This window comes from Pseudochaenichthys georgianus, chromosome 23 (genome assembly GCF_902827115.2).
Source record: "Pseudochaenichthys georgianus chromosome 23, fPseGeo1.2, whole genome shotgun sequence".
Taxonomy (NCBI): domain Eukaryota; kingdom Metazoa; phylum Chordata; class Actinopteri; order Perciformes; family Channichthyidae; genus Pseudochaenichthys; species Pseudochaenichthys georgianus.
In genome coordinates, this window is record NC_047525.1 from 456,956 (window position 1) to 472,067 (window position 15,112).

The 15,112-nt window shown below is 43.3% G+C and overlaps 1 protein-coding gene across 3 annotated transcripts in view; it reads left to right on the forward strand.

The window, feature by feature from the left end:
* Nucleotides 1-15,112, forward strand: part of ipo8 (importin 8) — a 61,135-nt gene that overhangs the window by 16,983 nt on the left and 29,040 nt on the right. For all 3 annotated transcript variants that reach the window (XM_034112530.2, XM_034112531.2, XM_034112532.2), the window contains exons 2-10: nt 2,404-2,485; nt 2,656-2,812; nt 3,045-3,203; nt 4,062-4,218; nt 6,000-6,089; nt 7,134-7,228; nt 7,319-7,403; nt 7,600-7,734; nt 9,234-9,333. In XM_034112530.2, coding sequence (XP_033968421.1) covers nt 2,404-2,485; nt 2,656-2,812; nt 3,045-3,203; nt 4,062-4,218; nt 6,000-6,089; nt 7,134-7,228; nt 7,319-7,403; nt 7,600-7,734; nt 9,234-9,333 — 1,060 coding nt within the window. The remainder of the gene's footprint in view (nt 1-2,403; nt 2,486-2,655; nt 2,813-3,044; nt 3,204-4,061; nt 4,219-5,999; nt 6,090-7,133; nt 7,229-7,318; nt 7,404-7,599; nt 7,735-9,233; nt 9,334-15,112) is intronic.

The following is a 15,112-nucleotide window of genomic DNA, read 5'->3' on the forward strand; positions in this document are numbered from 1 at the left end:
AAACCAGCATCAGGCAGAGCAGCTGCATGTGTGTGCCAGCCAGGGTGTCAACAATAGTGACATTGAAGGTGCGGGGGGAGACAAAGGTTTTAATTTGTAATGTTTTTTGAACGGTATTCCAGCTATCTGCCGCTGCAAACTGAAAGGCGGAGCGGCCAAAGGATGTATGGGCGTTGGGGATCTTTAGCAGGATGCTTGTAGCTGACCGGGTGTTGTGCGTCGGGGGTGTGCGGAGTTGCAGTAATTGTGTGAGGTAGAAGGGGGTGAGGCCTAGGAGTGTTTTGTAAACAAACATCAGCCAGTGGATGTTGCGTCTGGTCTCAAGAGAGGGCCAGTTAGCCAGAGAGTACAGGTCAGTGGTGTGTCCTGTAGGGGGCATTGGTGGTGAAGCGGATGGCGGAGTGATACAGAATGTTTAAATGATCGAGAGCTCCTTTACACGCCGAGCGGTATATGGTATCACCGTAGTCGAACAGAGGAAGGACAGCTTCGAATCGTGCAAAAAAACTGTTCAGCTCATCTGGGAGAGATGCGCACGCAGACAGTCCTGCAGCACCCCCCGCTGCCCTTTTGTAATCTGTCATTGTTCTTAGTCCCGCCCACATGTTCCGTGTGTTACAGCCTTTGAAGTCAGACTTCTTCCAAACCACATCAAGAATTATTTCAAACGCTTTCTCTCATGCGGGTTTACCTTTTTTCTATTCGGCTTCTTTAAACATATTCTCTCCAGTACAGCGTTAGCTCTGAGTGTTAGTGATGCTTGCTAATGTAAACACAGACAGGGGCGTACTGGGACTAAAATTCAGCCCTGGAAACTGACCCATCCGGCCACATGAAATGTCAAATGTTAGAAATCCGCTGTTTATTATTTAAAGTTTTACGTCCGATTCACTCCTTTTTTCCTCTCTGTACACAGCTCCAGTTTGGGCATTGGCCTGTCATCAGATTTCATTTTTAATTGCTGCTGTAGCAGAAGTTTAGTACAATTATGTTTGATGAAATACTCCAAATCTCCACCCTCCATAATTGCACTTGCTTCAGTTGCTTGCTACTTTTTAAGGGCGGTGATGACAGTTACAGTACGAACTGAATTTAATGCGATTTTATTGGATTGTGAGGCATCTGATTGGTCAATCCCTCGATTTTTTTTCACCAAGGGAAGTCAATTTCGGCTGGCCTCCTCTCGCAACAGAGAGTGCAATCTACTGTTTCACCATAACATCTAGAGGGGCGCTGTTTCACTCTTTGTAAAATACTCAATGAGAATGGGGGGAGAGATGGGCCGGCAGAATAATTACCGAAACTAAACGAAGTGTTTTTATTTATTTATTAAAATTATAATTATATATATACAATCCAAAAAAACAGGAGAAGCCTGGCTTCCCTTGGCCTCCAGGAGAAAACACCACTGAGTTCAAGGGATAATTCTCACCCACCTCTTGCTCTTGCCCTGCACTTGTATGTGCCAGTTGAGTTGGTTCTTCCAGCAGCTCAACTCTGTCCCTCATCATGAACGCAGGAAGCTGGCTGTATATTTCAACTCTGTCCCTCATCATTCTCTTCATCATCTTGCAATTGTTCTAAGCTGCTGCTGATAGTGCTTGTAGCAGCGCTGCTGCCAAAAAGGTCTGTCAATTTGCGACATTTATATGCTTCACCTGCGAGTGATTTACCTTTTTTTCCTTTTGCCTTCTCGGCCCCACCGTTTTCTTTGATTTGTATCCATGTTTTTTCATTCTCCCTGTCTGCCGCGGCGTCTAATCCCTTCTCTTTGCGTGGCCGCACTGGCTTCTTCGTGTGTGATTATTTGACAGATAAGAACCACACAACTGCATTAGCGGCCGCTGTTGCCCTCCGTCGGCCGTCAGCGCAACTTAAATGATGACTTTAAACAACTTTTTTTTTTTTTAAAGGGCCGACCGCCAACGGTTCTTCAGATTCTACAGATGGCCAGTCCGCCCCTGAACACAGACCATATTACTTCCAAAACACGTCACACATTGTGTCTGATACAGGGACGTTTCTGATAGGGCCGTTCGTGTAAAGCCCGCCCACATTTCCAATATTACGTCATATCGGACGCAAATCTGGATCAGCTCTGTTGTTCCCCCGTTTTTAGAGATTTGGGTAAGGAGGAAAAGAGAGAGGGTTTTATTTTCTGACACTTTGTGAGTCTCCTTACACACCGGGGACACATTTATGTTTAAAATAAATCAAAAAGTGCATTATGCATTATAGGGGACCTTTTAACAGTAAACCATCTCTTTGACATTGGATTTCACAATCATCAATGTTTTACAATCTTAGATTTGAAACCTGGTGATACTTATTTAAATGAATTGAAAAGAAGAAAATTCATCCAACCAAAAATGGGTTGTTTCATGCTACTTCTCTGTTTTGCAGTCGTACAAGATCATCAACTTCGCCCCCACCCTGCTTCAGATAATCGTGTCGGAGCAGGTGGAGTTTCCTGTTCGCCACGCAGGTAAGGCTCAGCAGTCCATAACCTCACACTGTCGTTTGGTTGCTTCGCATATCCCTGCTAAACAGTTATTCTGTCAGAATGTGTAAAACACATCTTCTGCTGCCAGATTGCTGCTCTGTGAGCTCTCCTAACAGGGTTAGGGTTCTGACTGTGTCTGTCTGTGTGTGTAGCGGCCATCTACCTGAAGAACATGGTGAGTCAGTACTGGCAGGACAGGGAGCCCTCTCTGGGGGAAGTGGTCTTTCCCTTCAACATCCACGAGAACGACCGGCAGCAAATCAGAGACCACCTAGTGGAGGGTATCATTCGCTGTCCTGAGTCAATACGGTAAATAGACAGAACATGGCTGCACACATATTTGTCATTCATCACAGATGTCTGCATCTCTTCTGTAGTGTTTGTAATGGATAGGCCTGTTAATCTATAAAATCGTTTTAAACATTGCGATTAGTTTTATATTTAGATAACAATGGGAACCTGAATTGTATGCATTGAAAGAATACACTTTCCTCCTGACTAATACAATAACTGACTTCATATGTTTATGCACTGTCTGCAGTTCGCAGCTGACCATGTGTCTGCGAGTTGTCATCAAACACGACTTCCCAGGCCGCTGGACAGCCATAGTGGATAAGATCGGCAAGTACCTGCAGTCTCAGAGCAGCGGCAGCTGGTACGGCAGCCTGCTGGCTCTCTACCAGCTGGTCAAAACATACGAGTGAGTAAGCTGTTAATTTTCATCTGCATCACCTCACTGCTGAGAAGGACCCTCATGGGGAGTCATTAGCCCTCACATCACAACTACAGGTTTAAAGGAGGAGGCTCCCATGCTGGGAGAATGACTCTGAACTCTGTTATTTCCAATATAAAGCAAAAATGATTCCTGATGATGGAGAAGTCCTCCTTCTGACTTGCAAAGGCCCCTTGTGAACCACAAATACTATTTTTCACTTTGAGAAGTCTATGCAGGCAAAAAGACAGAAGAAATTAGCTCAATAAGTCTGTAGTTTACCAGAATGCTCAATTTACAAAAATGCTTATCTTGTGAGTTTGCAGGTATGAAATAAAAAATATTTTATTTTGTACAAAATCATAATTTCAATATATTTTTCCATGAGTGTGTGTAAAAAAACACTATCAGTCAAAATATTTGTTACCTTTTTCCCAAATCAAGCAGCATTAATTGGCAACACACAAGTCTCATTACGATCAGGCATTTTATTGCCATTACAATTATTAAAACATTACTTTTTGTACAATCAATCAATGAAAATACTTTATTAATCCCCAGGGACATAGGTTTCGTGACAGTTGCACCATATTAAAATCAGTAAATACGACCACCAATAATGCTAGCCGGCTTCAGACAGCCGTAGGGTTGCTGCACAACAGTGGCATGGATGCACAACAGCAGCAACAAAACTTCAAAATCTCTCCCTACTAAACAGATTAGAGAAGGAACATCTTAATAAGTTACTAGCAGAAGTTATAAAGAGGAGATGAAATTAACAAAATGTGCAGAAGAGATCCATTCTATTATTGATTGTGTGCATGCTTGCATATCTACATGTTCCAGGTACAGGAAGGCGGATGAGAGGCAACCATTGTTGGCAGCAATGCAGATCTTTCTGCCGAGGATTCAGCAGCTCATCAGCCAGCTGCTGGCCGACGCCACCATCTTCTCTGTCCTCATCCAGAAACAGATCCTTAAGACCTTTCACGCTCTCGTACAGGTGTGTGTGCGTGTGCATGTGTTCATGTGTGGGTTCTTTTATAGCTTGACTTGATTCAGAAGCGTAATGTCTTAAGAGCTGTTCTTGGGAATATCAAAATATTGAATCGGATTAATCACAAGTTTAAAAGGAACACATTTATTTGTAGTTTTTTGTTGGTGGAAAGACAAATGCAGGTATGGAAGAATGAGATGCTAAAAGCAGTTAGAGGTCAAGATTTTTATTATTATTAGAGAGAGAGAGAGAGATTGTTCTTACTCACTCAGAACCGAGTTTTGCTTCCCAACTGTGCTTGCTACACGTCCCGCCCCACCCCCGTAACAGTACAGAAAGCGGCGAGATGCATCGATAAGCAGAACCGAAACTAACATTTCTAAACGACACCGATGGAATCGAAATTTCGGATTTCGGTGCCCAACCCTACTCCTCAGTCATCCTGTTAGTTTAATGTGCCTGTCTCTTAGTTAATTCCCAGGTGAAAATGCGCACTGGAAATACTGAGGGAGGTACCGTCTAAACTGGATACTATGATTCATTTGATTTAAAAAAAAAAAATAGTGCGTATTAAAGTCTCGAGATTAATCACATGCGTTAACTTTGACAGCCCTAGAAGAAATACATCCGAGCAACATACAAAATAAGGTTTCTCATTCTGGATCATTCGAATAATCTAGAATAATCATTAGGTCTGCCACCCTTTCACCAATCATGCCAGTTTCTTCAGTTTTGACATCCTCTGTACATAATAATAATAATACATGTTATTAGGGATGCTCCGATCGACAATTTTGGGGTCGGAATCAGTATCGGCCAAGACCGATCGCCGATCCGATCGAGTGGGCGGGGCCTAAATGGAAGATTTAAACATCACTTTAAATCTCCCATTTAAATAATAATAATAACACGGGCGAAATGAGCGGAAGCGCTCTCTTTTCCTCTCTCCTGAAAGCCTGTCGGTATCGTCTCATGCAGCTCACTGATCCAGTAATGAGTGACGCGACAGTGAAGAATAAATATATTTATAACGAGTGTAGCTTGTTCCAGAGGTAGATAAAATAGCTAAGTATGTTAGGTCTAACTCTTGTGTGTTTCGCTCTGCTCACCGGTTCGTCACAGCGGGCGGAGCTGCAGGATTTCTGCTTCACACACGTTGCATATTCCGCTATTTTACTGTCTTTTTCGGACACCTTAAAATACTGCCAGACCGGTGAAGCTATTTTGGCGAGCTTGTTTTGCCGCACAGAGAAAAGTGTCATGTATTTTACGTAATGCGATCGGCTCTGGCGATCGGCATGTTTAGAGAGCACCGATCGATCGGTAGAGAGTGAGTATCGGCCGATCTCGATCGGTGACCGATCCATCGGAGCATCCCTACATGTTATTTATATAGCGCTTTTCCTGGTGCTCAAAGCGCTATACACAAGTGAAGAACAAAAGTAAGAAGTGCTTAGCTGGGTGAAATAGGGGCGAGGGGTTAGTGTATTAGGAGTTGAAGTTATATGAGAAACTAATCAAACAACAATCCCAAATGAAACCCTTGTCTTTCCTATTGCATTGTTGGTTCCAAATCCACACAACACTTGCAGTATTAAGATCAACTTCATTTGTCACACCGTCAGAACTGAACAAGTGTCCCTCAAATTCATAATTGATACATTTTAGAGTCTGCACTGGGAATGCTATGGTGACCCTGATGGTCAAACAACAACATTTCTGATGATGATGATGATGATGATGATGATGATGATGATGATGATGATGATGATGATGATGTCCAACAGTACTCGCTGCCTCTCCAGCTGATCAACAACACAGTGATGACTCAGTGGATGGAAATCCTTCGAGCGATAATGGACCGAGGCGTCCCAGCTGTGAGAGAGAGACACACACACACACACACACACACACACACACACACACACACACACACACACACACACACACACACACACACACACACACACACACACACACACACACACACACACACACACACACACACACACACACACACACACACACACACACACACACACACACACACACACACACACACACACACACTAGGCCACGTGTACTACTAGTTTTACTTACTGTGATGGAGACTGGAGAGCGATCCGATGTCTGGCAAACTGAAGGTTTAATTGAAGCTTGATCAAGGTGGATGACACTGGTAAACAGAGTGATGTGTGCATGCTGCCATCCATTCTGAAGCCCAGCAATCCTCTCAAATATGTATTTAGATAGGAAATAGCTCAACAATGACTTCACTCTTAATTACTTAAATGTGTGTGCTTCTGATCTGGCAATGGACTTTGTGACACAGGTCTACTCTGACTCTAGGATTAACCATCTAGAATTGTGGTCAAGGTAACTGTGACCTCACTAAAGATGGTTGGCTATTCCCAGACCCCTCCCGCTGCAGTGGGCAGTAGAAGCTCAATCAATCCTGTTTTAACATCAAAAGGAACTTTCTTTTACAACATGCTAACTTATAAGGACAGTGTTTCTCAAACTTTTTCATACCAAGGACCACTTAACCAATAAAAAAACACTCGCGGACCACCTAACTCCACAAATATCCCAAAACACATCGTTTTTCTAGAACAGATTACAAATCGCCTGAAAATGGTACAAACAAGTGGCAACATGTGTGACGAAGGTGTTGCGCTGGGCTATATCATGCAATCGAAAGTGAAACTTAACCTCGCTCCATTGCGGAGATATTCCTGCGAGAGTGCGGAAAACTTAAATTAACTTATTTATTTAAAATGTGAAATGTTACCAATATACACACGGACCACTAGGGGGCGCTCACGGACCACCAGTGGTCCGCGGACCACACTTTGAGAAGCACTGATAAGGAGTCTTATTTAACAATATATGCTGGATATCTAAAATGAAGTGTGTGTTAGGAGACCCTAGAGGTGGATGAGGACGACCGTCCTGAACTGGCATGGTGGAAGTGTAAGAAGTGGGCGTTACGCATCATCACCAGACTGTTTGAACGGTGGGTCCTGCTCTCACTTCACTAAAGACAGATTTTTGGTAAGCAGAGGGACAGTCCCATGAACTCAAACGCTTCTCGTGTCACTTACAGGTATGGAAGCCCTGGCAATGTGACAAAGGAGTATAACGAGTTTGCAGACTTTTTCTTAAAGACATACGCAATGGGCATACAGCAGGTAAGAATGTGTTCCTAAGACTTAAACATTTTAGTTTAATTCAGTTATCAATATCACAGTGTTTATTTATGTAACACATTAAAAAAAATAAAAAAAAGTTAATTTAAAGTGCTTTGCAAGTGTTTGATCCAGAATTTGATGGTGTCTATACGTTGTAGTCCATCAGACAACATTTGTGTGTGTGTTGCGTGTCCAGGTCCTGCTGAAGGTGGTGGACCAGTACAGACAGAAGCAGTACGTTACCCCTCGTGTCCTGCAGCAGTGCCTCAACTACCTCAACCTGGGCCTGTCACACTCACTGACCTGGAAACACATGAAACCACATATGCAGGTAGGACAGTCATTAATCTGCAAACGGAACGCTCTGGGGGGCAAACGGCTCCGTGTGTAAGCCTCTATACGATCATTTTCTGATAACGATGAAATAGCCCCGCCTCCCTCTCCCCAGTCTCCCTCTCCCCACGTCTCCTGCTCAGAGATCAGCTGCTGGGCTGTCAGAAGAGGGGGAGGAAAAGAGAGGCTCCGATTATTATTCTATATTATTATATAGAGTCGTCATCAATTTGTTTTAAAGCTCAATAAATAACAAAGAAGACCTTTGACCGGTACTTTTCTAATTTTGTGGCGTCAGCAGCGCCAATTAAAGGCCCGGTATATGTACTACAGCATTTCCAGCGGTCTCGTGTGAACGGACACGTTAATTAAGCCCAATGCGTGTGAACGGAATACTTTTTTGAAAACGCATACGGTGCGTAAACGTTCCCGTGTAAATGGGGACTGAGAGAAGCCAAGAGTGTGCAAGGCTGTCATCAAGGCAAAAGGGGGCTACTTTGAAGAATCTAAAATATAAATCATATTCTGGATTGTTTAACACTTTTTTGTTTACTCCATAATTGTAGCAATGTGTTATTTCATAGTTGTGATGCATTCAGTATTAATCTACAATGTAGAAAAATATTAAAATAAATAAAAACCTTCGAATGAGAAGGTACTATAGATACAGTATGGTGTACATGCATTATATGGTCCTCTCTCACATCACTTACTGTATAACAACTTCTCACAGGCCAGTACAAGTATGAAACCACTATTGTCTTTGTATAAACACCCAAAAATCTATTCATTCTCATCGCTGCCCAACACTACGTTTTTAGCATCTGTCCAGGAGCTATAGATTGAAAATAGCGTCTTGGCTTACTGGCGCATTGACTGCAATGTTTATTTATTTCCACTGTCCCTGTCGTTGCCGAGTCCAGGCGTCGTTTCGCTGTATTTTTTCATCCGCAACGAGATGGTAACGTCTGTACCTCGTCAAACGACCATGGCGTGTTTTTGTTGTTGCTGCCATTTCATTATGGATTTGTTGACGGTAGCTCGTCAGTTTTTAAAAATGGTGCTTATGCGACGCTTGGAGACTGTCTCGCCGAAGAATTGTGGCGATTCTCTCTGACCAATCAGCAGTCGGGAGTGTTTACGTCATTATGAACCCATGAGCTGTTGACCATTGACACTTGCGCGAGGGACAATCTACCTCAGCTGAGGGTTGGCATGGAAACTTTACCCGCCAGTTACCTTGACTCACGTGGGAGAGCGAGGGCCCGCTAAATGCTGCTCGCAGCTCTAATTTAAAGTTTTTCTTTTATATGCTTAAGAATCAGACCTGAACAAACCTCATAAATTCACATCTCTGTCCACGTTACATTAAAGCTGGGCATAGGAATGCAAATGTTCATCCATCTTTGTGATTGATTTTTCTCCTTGGTATTGTTTGTTGTTTTTAAGCCCATGTAATACTCCTCCTGAGCTTATGAAGATCATCCTCTCTTACAGACCATATGCCAGGAGGTCATTTTTCCACTGATGTGTTACAAAGATGAGGATGAGAAGCTTTGGCAGGAAGACCCTTATGAGTACATCCGCATGAAGTTCAGTGAGTACTGCAACATTCCGTTGTGATATTATACTATCAAAACCAGTATGCAAGAGTGGTTGGCTAACCGGCAACACCATAGCCTTTCCCAATTCCCAGTTTGCCTCCGTTCCTCTCACCACGTCAGTGCTGCCGACGGGAAATGTAAGGGAAGCATGGGAGGAGAGAGGAACAAGCATTTAATAAACCTTCATCCTTTACTATGAGCCAGCAAGTTATTTAATAGAATGTGTTGGATTGTGTTGTTATGCTAATGTATTCTATCATAGGCTTCAGATGAGTATGATAGTATGACTTGTATATTGTGGCTTAAAAGGCGCGTTCACACTGCGGTACTTTTCCCACAAAGGTTCATGAGAACTTAGTTCATGCGAACTCTTTAGTTCTCATGAACTAAGTACAGATCGCGTTCACACCGGAAAAAGTCCCTGGGGGTGGATTAGGCAAATGAAGCCGCTGACGTCACTTCTTCTTCTTCTGCTTTGGGTTTACTGGCAGGCCGCAAACCACTTCACGGCGTATACTGCCACCCCAAGTCCCCGGCCGGAAGTCCCCGGAGTTGGGGAAGGCTTCAGTAGAAGCTGCTGGGAGTCCCAGCAGCTTCTACTGAAGCCTTCCGAGTAAATCGCTAGAACGCCGACACCTCCTCATCTCCACCGCTCCCATGTTTTATTTTGTGTTGCCATAAGTTAGTCTCTCTGCGTTTCTGCGCTGGGCTGGGCTAATGCTAATAATGCTAATGCGAGGATAATAAAATGGCGGCTTCACAAAACTTTTTGGGAGTTTTACGGGCCGTGGTTTGCAATCCGCCCAGCCAATCAGGAATATAGCTCTTTTCTCACAAAAGAGCCGCTCGAAAGTCCCTGCTCTCTAGCAGGGACTTTCGAGCGGGTAAAAAGGTTCGCATGAACTAATTTTAGTAACGGCTCTTTTTGGTGTGAACGCGATCATGAACTAAGTTCGCATGAACCTTTGTGGGAAAAGTACCGCAGTGTGAACGCGCCTAAAGTCACCAGAATGTAGGCTATGGATGTCATTCTTCATCATTTCCACAACAAACGCACACAAATAATTAATATGTTAATAATGTATTATGTATATAGTATGTTTGCGTGTATACATATACCTAAATATACTGTTTGTTTGTATGAAAATGTATATGTATACTCACTGGCCACTTTATTAGGTACACCTGTTCAACTGCTCGTAACGCAAATATCTAATCAGCCAATGATGAAGCAACTCAATGCATTTAGTCATGTAGACATGGTGAAGACGACCTGGTGAAGTACAAACAGAGCATCAGAGCGGGGAAGAAAGGTGATTTAAGTGACTTTGAACCAGCGACGTGCAGTCAGGGGAGGCATACTCCAATGTAACGGAAAAAAAACTAAAGAAAAACTAAATAATAACAAAATCTCTCCACTGATCTGTGTTGTAAATGTGATTTCTGTATTATTCCAATCGCTTTTTATAGTCAAAATCGGCAAATTTGCCGGGACGAGCTCGGCCTCACGTAACCCTACAGAAACTGGCTGGACCGCGGGCACTAATTTAGTGCGGGCACTTTTTTTTTAGTGCGCTACAGCCAGTTTCTGTAGGGTAAGGTGAGGCACAGATGAGATCTGACTCATCTCAGATGCGTCACCCCACAGAAACTGTCTGGAGCGCGGTAACTAAGCGCATGCCTGTTACCATCTCACTGTAGGTCACAAATGTAATGTTTGTAGATCCCTTTATTACATTCAATTCAAGTTTATTTATATAGCCCAAAATCACAAATCCTCTTTGTCTCAGAGGGCTTCACAAGTCAACAAACACAATTGGCAATGTAAAACAATGTAAAAAACAACAAACGTATCTTACAGTTAGAGTACAATAAATAAAATTCCATAAAACGAAGGGTCGAGGATGTATAAAAGGGGGTTTAAAACCAGTCTTAACTGTACGCTGTACTAAAAAGGAAAGTCTTTAGCCTGCTCTTAAATGTGTGGACACTGTCTGCCTCCCTAATCGTCACTGGAAGTTGATTCCAGAGGAACGGGGCTTGGTAGCCGAAAGCTCTAGCACCTGATCTTTTTTTGTGGACTCTGGGAACCACCAACAGACCTGCACTCTGGGATCTTAATGTCCTAGAGGGGCAATAGGAGATTAAAAGATCCTGTAGGTAGGATGGTCCCTGACCATTTAGCGCTTTGTATGTGAGTAAAAGTATTTTAAAATCAATCCTGGACTTAACTGGTAGCCCGTGCAATGCTGCTAAAACAGGAGTGATGTGGTCCATCTTTTTCGTTCCTGTTAAAACCCGTGCTGCAGCATTTTGTATGAATTGAAGGGTCTTTAATGATGAGTTTGGACAGCCTGATAAAAGGGAATTGCAATAATCCAGCCTGGAGGTGATAAAAGCATGGATTAGTGTTTCTGCATTGTTGTGATTTAGGATGTGCCTGATTTTTGCAATATTCCGTAGATGGAAGTAGGCAGTCCTTGAAATTAGCTTTATATGGGATTTAAAAGACAAATCCTCGTCAAAAATAACACCAATATTTGTTACCGTGGTGCTGGAGGTCATGGTAATACAATTCGAAGAAATTATGTTGTTGGACAGTTCGTTCCGAAGGTGCTGGGGGCCAAGTATAATCACTTCTGTTTTGTCGGAGTTTAATAATAGAAAGTTGCTGGTCATCCATGTCTTTATGTCTGTGAGGCATTCTTGCAGTTTTACTAATGGAAATTGTACATCTGGTTTAATTGATAGATACAATTGTGTATCATCTGCATAACAATGAACATTGATGGAGTTATTCCTTATGATATTGCCCAATGGTAGCATATATATGATGAACAGGATGGGTCCAAGTACAGACCCTTGCAGTACTCCATGACTGACTGTAGTTTGTAATGAGGATTCATCGTTGACAGATACAAACTGAGACCGTTTTGATAGATAAGACCTGAACCAGCTTAGTGCAGTTCCCTTTATACCTATCAAAAACTCTAATCTTTGGAGTAGTATGTTATGGTCAATAGTGTCAAAGGCAGCACTCAGATCTAACAGAACCAGGATAGAGGCAAGTCCATTATCAGATGCACAAAGCAGGTCATTGTGACTTTAACTAGTGCTGTCTCTGTGCTATGATGTTTTCTAAAACCATACTGGAATTTCTCAAATAAACAATTTGTATTTAAAAATGCACACAATTGTGAGGCCACTGCTTTCTCAAGGATTTTTGAGAGGAAGGGATTGTTTGATATTGGCCTGTAGTTGGCCATAACCTCAGGATCAAGTTTTTTTTTTTTTTTAATAATAATAATAGATTTAATTACAGCTACTTTAAATAACTGTGGAACATAGCCTGACAGTAAAGATATATTCATCATATTTAATACAGGTGTATTAATTAGGGGTGCAATTTCCTTGAACAGCTTAGATGGAACAGGGTCTAAGATACAGGTAGATGCTTTAGAGCAGGTGTCTCAGACTCCAGGCCCACGGGCCAGACGCGGCCCGCGAGACAGTTTCTCATGGCCCCGTTGTTGATATCATGTAATAGTGTTAATCTGGCCCGCGCGTTTACGTTTGCGCTTTCAAATTTTAATTACATTTTTGGATTGATCCCGCTGCTGGCAGGGAACTGCTGCGAGCAGATCCCTCGCCCCTCCCCCCTCCGAGGGAACTCCGCCACGTCAATCAAATGCGTGCAGTGAGTGATCCAAAAGTGACAGAGTGGAAGGAAAATATATCGCCCAGTCATGTCTACATCAAAACTTTCAGGGAAAAGAAAAGTCGATGATGACCACAGAAGATTTCAGGAGAAGTGGCAGACTGATTATTTTTTTGTCGAGTACAGGGGAAATGCAACGTGCCTTATATGCACAGAGAACATCGCTGTATACAAGGAGTATAACGTCAAACGTCACTTCTCAACTAAACATGCAGAGTATGCAAAATACCTGGGAGACGAGAGAGAGAAAAGAGTCACAGAGCTAAAAAAAATGCTATGGAAGCAACAAAATCTCTTCAAGAAAGGACGCAATGAGGCTGATTCAGCAGTCGAAGCTAGCTATGTGCTGAGTGAGATGATTGCTAAGGCGGGAAAGTCGTTTACGAAAGGCGAGTTTATAAAAAAGTGCATGTTGCAGGCTGCAAGTATAGTCTGTCCGGAAAAGAAGGGTCAGTTTAACAACATCAGCCTGTCAGCTAACACAGTGGCAGAGCGCATTTCTGACTTATCAAGTGACATATATGATCAGCTGTGCGACAAAGCCAAACCTTTCTGTGCATACTCTGTGGCTCTTGATGAGAGCACGGACATCACTGACACCGCTCAGCTCGCGATGTATGTCCATGGTGTTGATGACAAGTTTGAAGTGACAGAGGAGTTGCTTACAGTGAAACCAATGCATGGCCAGACCACCGCTCAGGAGATATTCCAGCAACTGTGATGCCATTGCGGATATTGGTCTGCCATGGAAGAGGTTTGTTGGAATTACGACCGACGGAGCGCCATCAATGACAGGGAGGAAAAATGGGCTGGTGGCACTTGTTCAAAGAAAACTGGAGGACGAGGGTGTGAAGGAGGCTATTGCTCTGCACTGCATTATCCATCAGCAGGCCCTTTGCAGCAAATGCTTGAAGTTTGACAATGTGATGTCTGTCGTTGTGAAATGCATCAACCACATCAGATCCAGGGGCTTAAAGCACCGCCAGTTCCGTGCTTTTTTGGAGGAAATTGAGTCAGAATATGAGGATGTGCTCTACTTCACAGAGGTGCGTTGGCTGAGCAGGGGACACGTCCTGAAGAGGTTTTTTGAGTTGAGAACAGAACTGAAAGTATTCATGCTGGAGAAAGGTGGGATGGCTGTTCCCGAGCTCAGTGATCCCAAATGGCTCATGGACGTAGCTTTTCTTGTTGACATCACACAGGAGCTGAATGCACTGAATAAGAAGTTGCAGGGCCAGGGCCAGCTTGTCAGTGCAGCATATGACAATGTCAAAGCATTCTCTACAAAACTGGTGTTATGGAAAGCCCAGCTCCCTCAGAAAAACCTCTGCCATTTCCCAGCATGCAAGGCTCTCATGGACAGGGGCACAGCATTCAGTGGTGAGAAGTATGTTGATGCCACTGTGAAGCTACAGGAGAAATTTGATCAGCGGTTTGCAGACTTCAAGACACACAGAGCCACTTTCCAAATGTTTGCAGTCCCCTTCTCCTTTGATGTGGAAAATGCCCCTGGTGTGCTTCAAATGGAGCTCATTGACCTGCAGTACAATTCTGAGCTCAAAGCCAAGTTCAGGGAAGTGAATGGGAAAGCAGACAAGCTTGGACCATGAGAGAATCGCCCCCTCCTTCCCTGAGCTTTCCAGGATGTTCAAGCGGACCATGTGCCTTTTTGGGAGCACATATATGTGTGAACAGCTCTTCTCCACCATGAACTTCAATAAGTCAAAGTACAGGTCCAGACTTACTGATGAACATCTTCAAGCCATACTAAGGGTTTCAACTGCTTCCTCCCTCAAACCAAATGTGGCTCAGCTGTGTGAGAGGAAGCGCTGCCAGGTCTCTACCAGCAAGGAGTAGGCAAGAGCAACTGTAAATAGTTATGTTGTGAATAACCGTTCATGTTAAGAAGATGTTGAAGAACTGTTAATGTTGTATTTTTTAATACATTTTTTGTGGAATACTTGAAGCGGCCCAGACTTGCCCAGACTCTACGTCCAGCGGCCCCCAGGTAAATGGAGTCTGAGACCCCTGCTTTAGAGGATGAAATAATTGAA